The sequence below is a fragment of the Poeciliopsis prolifica genome, unplaced genomic scaffold (genome assembly GCF_027474105.1).
Source record: "Poeciliopsis prolifica strain line A6 unplaced genomic scaffold, Auburn_PproV2 SCAFFOLD012, whole genome shotgun sequence".
Lineage (NCBI taxonomy): Eukaryota > Metazoa > Chordata > Actinopteri > Cyprinodontiformes > Poeciliidae > Poeciliopsis > Poeciliopsis prolifica.
The window spans coordinates 11332943-11341225 of record NW_026562387.1 but is presented as its reverse complement, the minus strand read 5'-3'; the positions used below and the strand labels follow the sequence as shown (position 1 = coordinate 11341225).

The 8283-nt window shown below is 37.6% G+C and overlaps 1 protein-coding gene across 1 annotated transcript in view; it reads right to left on the bottom strand.

The window, feature by feature from the left end:
• Positions 1-1088: 1088 nt before the first annotated feature.
• The window catches only part of ctdspla (CTD (carboxy-terminal domain, RNA polymerase II, polypeptide A) small phosphatase-like a), a 28617-nt gene continuing 21422 nt past the window's right edge, over positions 1089-8283 (bottom strand). Inside the window, exons 4-7 of the mRNA XM_055037197.1 lie at positions 4443-4499; positions 3130-3222; positions 2858-3043; positions 1089-2155 (exon numbers count right to left, since the gene is read on the bottom strand). Coding sequence (XP_054893172.1) covers positions 2030-2155; positions 2858-3043; positions 3130-3222; positions 4443-4499 — 462 coding nt within the window. The 3' untranslated portion in view covers positions 1089-2029. The remainder of the gene's footprint in view (positions 2156-2857; positions 3044-3129; positions 3223-4442; positions 4500-8283) is intronic.

Genomic DNA, 8283 nt, shown 5'->3' with positions numbered 1-8283 from the left:
GGGCCAGTTTCTGCAACGGACAGTATGCGGTGTCAGCTTACTTACGGGAGAAAGCTAAACTGTGCTGTGCTGTTCATTTTCATTTTCCAGTTTCTGCTCCTCAGCCCACATGTTTATTTAGCTGCTTTGACTCATAAACCAAAATAGAAGACCATTAATGTTAAATACTAGATGACAAATTACTTAGTTTTAGAGCCAAGACAAGATATAAGGCATGTTAGAGGTAGTATTAGCATTGATGTAGAATGGTTAAAGTTTCCATATAATTACCAGCTATCATGTGTTTTATAAGACCTTTGTTCCTGTACCCTTAGGGGTAAAGTCTGGAAAACAAGTATAATCAAAATTGGCATGAATGTTTATTGAAATAGTTGAAGTCTGTGCATGAAGACCAAAAAAAATGTCATTATCATTTAATGATCATTTAAATTAGACTCTAAACTATCATGAAGTCATATTTTGTATCTAATTATTGTCCAAGCAAAAATAAATGCAACTATTAAATATCTGCATTTGTTCAGCTTGGATCATTTTAATATTAATTACTCCCTCATGTGACAAGTTAAATTCTACTCATGGAATAATTTGTAGATGAAGTTCTACATAATAATAGTAAAAAATGTAATTATTTGTCTTGATTATATTGTGAGATTTGTAATGAATGCTGTGTTTTAACATCCATCTTACACAATACACAAAACACTGTAGACTTGAGGCAGCCAATCAAGAGTTAGTCGTTTTTCAACTTCCTTTTCTTGATTGCATGTATTGCTGTATAAATCTTGACCTTAAGAACCCACACTAGACTGAAAAATGTCTTATCACTATTTTCATAGTGACCACTGAGTTATTCATTGATGCCTTGTTTGATGTTCTTTACCTAAAATCATCACTCTTTGCTGGCCAGGAACCTTGTTTGGCTGACTTGTGATGTGTTTCTCCCTCATACTTAAAATATATACTTCAGTCATGAAAATTAATATAGCTACCATGAGTAACACACTGTAACAATCCTGATATATATCATATAACTTCTGTGTCTTTTGAAAAGAAAGTTTTGCCAACGTTTTTACACTTTGACAACAAGCTGACAGTGTGCAAATTTGCAACTTTATTTATGTCATACAGTACAGTTTTAACATCATTTCTTTACAATTCATCCAACACTCTTAGCCTCAATAAACATAGTCCAGTAAAACATAATCTAGGTTGTTGGGTTTTTTTTTTAATTTCTAAGTTTCATCAGAAATGCAACATTTATCAGTTGATAAATGGTCACAAATGTTGATTTTTATCTTTCACAAAATTAGGCAGGCTTTTCGTATGTCCCAGGGACAGGAATCTACCGCCACTGTCAAGGATTAAATGTTGTAATTAAGCCACGGACCACATTGAACTGTAAACGTCTTTGGCGAATTTAACAATTTAATGCTACTGATATCAAACACCCTACAGTAATCCAGGCTAGCTTTATAAATGCCAGGCATTTTTCTTTTTACAAAGGGTCATTTTCAGCTTCTGTTTTAGGATTTACAAATAACATTGTCTCTGGAGACCCCGACCCCGTGACCCGAAACAAGATAAGCACAGTAATGAAGGCACTTCATTCTGTAGGAGAAGGTAAATCACAGTTGTTGGAACAAAAAAGAAAACAACACAAAAGAAAACAAAGCTCACACAGTCTTGAAAAAAAAAAATGTGATCTGTGAATTTGATTGTTTTTAGTAACTAAAATATTACCTGACAGAATCTTGATAGAATAGTAAAACTGTCTCTCTCTGATAGAAAAATTATTTTTTGTATATCTTACTCATAGAAACATTTACTATATACATACAGTAATATAATCTTTTGTCAGTAGGAGTCCTGTAGAAAGAGTCCAGGAATCAACAGATGGCGAGAATCCACAGAGTCCGTTTCTCCAGATTAAAACCAGTTCGTTTTAAATGCTCAAACCGGCCACCCTTTTGATTGGAGAACGGGAGCCGGGCTGCAGGACCGTGGCAGAGAGGGGCTGCTGTCTTTTCTGCTACCTGTTCCTCAAGGTCTGTAAGGGGCTGTAAACGTCCTCCTCTTTACTGAGACCCTCAAAAAGAGGGATCAGATCCAACAGCTCTGTGTCTGCCATGTCGTCAAACCAGGACTGCACCGGGACCTGAGGACAGAAAAGAGAGTAGCTTTGATTCAAAAGTGAGCGAAGGGAAAAAAAAGCTGAGAACAGCTTCTAACGTCTTTGCATTATGCGTGAGGAGCTGGTGTGATTTTGGTGTAAATAATTAATAGGGAGAAATACATCAAAGGCTGGAAAAGTTGCAGAAAGTTCTCCATGGAGGAGAAAAAACTTAAATTTGACAAACAGGCTGAACACGAGCACTGGCTCTCTTACATTCTCACTTGTAGCATTTTAACTAAATAAGAAAATAATTTCTATTTGAGCTCTAGTATTTTGAGCTATTTTTTAAATCAGAAGTTTTTCAAAAGAAAATACTCTCAAGTTTGACAGATGTTTAAATCCATCCTGAGGCCTTTCTGTGCATCTGCATGTGTGGCATTTCTCAGGTTACTCCTGTTTTCTTCCACAGTGCAAAAACATGCATGTTTAACGGATTTCAAATCACATTGCCATTAGGGATCCTACATTGTACTTAGTTGCAATGTGTCTGTTTCGGCCCTCTAATGCATCGAAGATATGCTCAAGAGCCCCAGAAAGAAAGTCCACCCGCAACCCTGAATAGAGTTAATATTGAATGAAAAGTGGACAGATGGATGGAAACTCTTCCTTTAGACCACGATAATGTACTGAACTATTGAAACTTGACCGCAAGCATGTTGGACTGTCGGAAAAATAATGACTCACTGCATTTTCAGGATGGAAGATGTACGAGGCAGGCGAGTTGTCTACAATGATGACTTTTCGGAGCTCTCGGCCGAGCCGACTGAGGTCTTTGACGTAATTTCCTCTGTGGAAAACACATGATTCCCTGAAGAGCCGAGTGCGAAACACCCCCCACTGGTCCAGCAGGTCTGCCACGGGGTCAGCATACTAGCCAGACCCAAAAGGAGAGAGATTATTGACGTGGCAATGGAAAGTATTACTGTGCCTAATGTGGAGGTCTCGCATGAGCCGACCTTGGCTAAACTGGCGGTGAAGAGGACACATTCAAACAATTCTCCCATCTTCTGGAGGAATTCGTCCACATGAGGCCTCTTCAAAACGTACACCTAAATGTGATGGTTAAAAGAAAATTCATCATTAGCAAGAAAACAGTTAAGATATCTAATTACTCCGAATCAAACTTATTTTCCCATAACAAAGATAATATACTGGTTCTCAATCTGCCAGGAATGATATGTTTTCATACAATCATGACTGAGAATCATTGTGCAAAGGTTGTGAATAACACCTCTAATGGCGTCCTCCAATCAACCCATTTGAACCAAATGCATTGAAGCAAACATTTGTTCAATCAATTCACAAAGAAAACTGAAGCAGCCTGTGTTTGTTGTTCTTTTTGTTTGCGTCTAACATGCAATGTTTCACCACTGGCATTTGCACTAACAGCATTATACTATACTGTTTTATTTGAAAGACTGTTATACTCCCAAACAAAAATCATATAAAATTAAGAACTCAAAGTCACTTTAAACTATTTAATAAAATTCTAGTCATTTTTGTAAATTAAAAAAAAACTGTGCTAAAATTATAACAAAACTGGCATTGATTTGGTAAACAAACTTTTCAAATAAGAAAGCACAGTTTTTAAGGATAAAGTGAGACACATATTTCAAATTGTGATCCTTTTGTTATCACAGCATTCCCTCTGGCAAATCAGCAGTGCATTGCATGACATTTTACATTTATACAGCGTAAAAAATACATGCCTATAGCCCATATTTATCCATTCTGCTGTTCTCCTCAGGAAGCCTTTTGGAGGGTTAGTTGCTGCTGCCAAGTGCAAGTAATCAAGGATGGGCTGAAGTAGATGCACAAAGCCTATCCTGGATTACTTGAACGAGGTTGAAGCTTCAGTCCTGAATCTTGTTCTTCTTGCTGACGTCAATGGATGGTGCAAAAGGAGTCTCTACGTTTTCTTCTCCCGATTGCTTTTATAGTGTGAAAAAAATCCTGCATTTTCAATATTGTCTTCAACAGGTTTGGGGACATTTGGGGTTCAAAAAGTCAAGTCAGAATCCACTTTCCAGTACAGTGTGCAAAGAAAGAAAAACAACAATCAAGCAAAAACTACTAAGATGTTTTGGTATGGTTGGTGGTTTACTTTGATGCACGGAGAATAATGAATAGAATAGAAAACAGAGAATAATAAATATAGAGTCGAATGAAACCAGTTTCCTAAGGGAACCCTCACAAACTAAAAAAGGCAGTATAAAATTATTATGTTTATGTCTACGTATAGAGGTCCTCCACATCACAGCGGCATTACCTGATGAACAGTGCCATCAATCTCCACCGGGACGATAAAGTCTGCATTACTGATGGGCTGCGGGAACACATAAAAACGAGAGGATTCAAAACTTGTCCCTTGTTTTGCTCATTTTAGCACAAGAAAAGACACCCAGCTGCACACCCACATCTTGTTTTATGGTAGAGAAGAAGTAAAATAGCCCAGCAATATGCCTCAGGCAAGTGATGACTCCAGTCATCATGTGGCTCCCTTTGCTCCAGCACTCTGTGAGTGTTAAATAAAACCCAGTACTCCGGAGAGGAACTTGGGAGCTGAGGAAAGATGACAGATATGAAGGCGAACAGAAGAGCTGCTGTTTTCTCTGTGTGACTTGTGTCATTTTGAAAAGCTGGAGAAGGAAGAGGAGAAGGTGCAGGAGGCAGAGGAAGACAGATACCAGAGGGGGCGTGGGTAGAAGACGAGCGGAGGACGAAAAGACAAGGATGAAAGGATTAGGTAGGAGGCACAGTCATTTTGGTAAGAAGAAAAAAAAGAACTAGGTGACAGGTAAAAAATACATTTCTGCATGTTCTCAGGGGAGAAGAGCTGCAGCTATCACCTGTTTGGTTAAACACTTAATAAGAAGTTGTATTGTAGGGATAAAATGCTAAAGCCTCATACTAGGGAACAACTGAATACGCCTAAGTAACTAATCTGAATTACAAATTTGTTGCTTTAGCATGAGCTAACTTGCCAGCATATTTATAGCAGCCAGCTTTGATTGAATATGGTGAAACATGCCACAATATTTAGTTAAAATAGCTTAGACATTCAACTGAAACGACTAACGATGGCCATCTCAATGTTATTGGAAGATAGCCAAAATTTTTCACACACATGATTCTGTCAGAAATTTCCCACAAATATTCTAAACATTAATTTTTGCAGCATTATCTCTTTCATTAATTGCTCAGCACCAGGACAGATTCATGCTTTCTTCACTTGGTAGGCAGTGAACATAAAGTGTCATGTGAGCTGCTGGCATTATGAAAGAAACAAGAGTACTCCCATGATGTTTCACCCTATTTGGACCTCGGCAAAGGGAAAAATAAAACAGAAAGAGTAGAAAGAAGATGTTGAGAAAAGAAGTTTGTTTACAATGCTTCTGGTAAGAGTGCTACACAAGCACTGCAAAGCCTCAGGAAGCCAGGAATAATTACTTATTTCCTGTTAATTGCTTGTATATCCATCTGATGTCCATCTCATTCTCAGGTTTTTCAAGTAAAGCATTTTGGTAACTTTTATTGAACACTAAAGAAACTCCAAGGCCTTCATGTATCCGCAGATTTTATAAAGTTCATATCTTTATTGGCTTTCAGGCATAAGAAATGTCAGGTTAGAAGCAACAGTTACATGCCCTCCAGCAGAGGGGGTGTTTGCTTCAGAAATGATAAGCACTCTTTAACTTCTCACCTCATAAATAAAAGCCCTTAGGTATTATCATTGTATAGCGATAAATATCTACTAAAGATAATTGATTTCTTTATATATAATGTCAAATTTAAAAAGTAATTCAAATTGAATACTGTGTTTTTCTTTTATCCTAAATCTGTTATGCAGCTTCAGTAAAATAAACTGTATATAAACAGAGATTCAGACAAGCTGTGAGCACTACTAATCGGCTTTAATATTTACTAAATAGAATTTCTATGACTTCAACCTTTAAAAAGGAAAACAAAGATGGCGTAGGGATCACAAAAACCAACTTCTCTCCGCTTCTTTGGTTATTGCTCTTCTGCTGAATTGCTCCATCATCAGAAGACTGCGCATTCAACAGCTGCTCATCGCCCTGCTTTGTCATGGATAAGAGGCTGGGATGCATGAAAGAGAAGGTTGAAGTGTGCGTAAGACAGAAAGTAGGTCTAGATTAAGTAACGGAGAAAGGCGAGTACTTAAATTACTCAACCTCAAAGAGTTTAGGGTGGAAGGTTTTATGATTTTTGACATATTTCATATCGGGAAATAAATGTTAAGAAGACGAGCTCAAGACCGATTAGGCTGCATCACAGGAAGGGCAAGATCTGACCTTCATCTGTCTGAAATCTTTCCATCAAAGATTTTAAATACACAGATGCACACATTTACATTTATGTAGTGAAAATCAAAATGTAAATCCCAATGAGAATTTGTTTTCGATCAGTGTGTTGATTGAAAACAGCGTGTTGATTGATTGTTTTCAATGAAAAGAGTCAAAACTCTGATTAACCATCCAAAAACATATTAGTCCCTTTAATTTTATTCAGTTAATCACATTGAAATGTAACTTGCAAGTTTGGTTGTATTACCATATAAAATCAATTACTGCATAAAAGCAACCAACTTTTGCCACATTCTAATAAAATAACAGCACATGTTCAAATAAGTAGAATAAATGTCATTTGTCATAATGTAAATAATCCTTTCTGCTGCTTTGACATGTCTAGCACACACTTGATCTAATCCCGGAACAGGCCTGGGAATTATCCCCTCATCCATAACATGCAGGATAAAGCAGAAACTGTGGCGTGTTATGTAATGCTGCTTTTTTAGTCCATGTCCATCTGTGCATCATCTGTATCCCCCGTTGTTTTCTTTTTCCGGCATTCATTGTTCAGTTCCAGAGCTTCAGAAAGAATGCGCATAATATTTTGAATCATTATCACATCTGAACAGGAAACCTGGAGGAAATCCTGCGCAGGCCGAGAACGGAACTGAAAATGCTGCAAATGTGTCGTTTTTATGTTGTCCTGTTTCCTCACAATCAACCGATTTCCATCCACTGCCCTGTCTCCTCTGAGCACATATGGCATACTAATCTCTAAAGCAATCTAATTTTCCATGGGTCCCAGCTCTTGAGAATGTGAGCGTGTGACTTGTTTTGACAAAGACGAAGAAAATTTATTCAGACTCACACTGGATTTCTGGGAAAGCCGTGCCACAGCCATTCAGTGCAACAGTACACTGTACAGGACACACCCTTGTGTCTGAGAGAGCACATGTGTTTGTGGCATATGATCACCATGGGTGTGGACGCATATTATTTATTTTTTTTTACATTTCACAGAAAGTGCGGGAGTCCACACTTTGGAACGAACAAAAACGAGTTAACTTCTTCACTTCTAAGTGAAACTACGACTATTTGGTTGCCTTCAAATCTACTGTCTTTGACTTCAGGGATTTTTTTTTGTTTTTTTTTGTTAAAGGAAATTATAACCAGGTTAATAAGAACAGCCCAGACTGAGGCAGAGCGATGCTGAAATAGGTCACCAGGTTGGCCAGGTGTGTAAAACAGATTCAATGCAGAACGAAAGGAGCTTCAAACTGGATGCTACAAAGCAGGATCATTCTATGAAATGAAATGTATTTATTCTAATGTACAGCCTACACTTGAGAGCTAAAAACATCTGCACACCTGTCTAATGATAAAAGCAACAAAAAGGATTACACGAAGGTTCTCACTGAAGAGGTGTGCCTAAATATTTAACACTTTATATATATTAATCTATATGTCATATTCGACAGCCTGATCCTCTACTCAAGGTCTACAGGGACATTGCACCAGATTTATGATGCACTAAAATCACTTTTCTACTCTGCACACTATCAGTCACTCATATACAGAGGCCAAGAAGTATAAAGAAAACATACAAAGTTGTTGTATCACATATGCTTGCCTTTTATGCAGCAGGTGTTGTGTTGTGATGTGCCTTCAGTGAGTGTGTGAAGCAACAGACAACCTAACAGCAAAACTGAAATGAGCGTTTACGGACCGTCTATAAATTGCTACAATATCAAATAATATTGGGCTTCAAATATAATCTACCACAGCATAAGAGGGCTG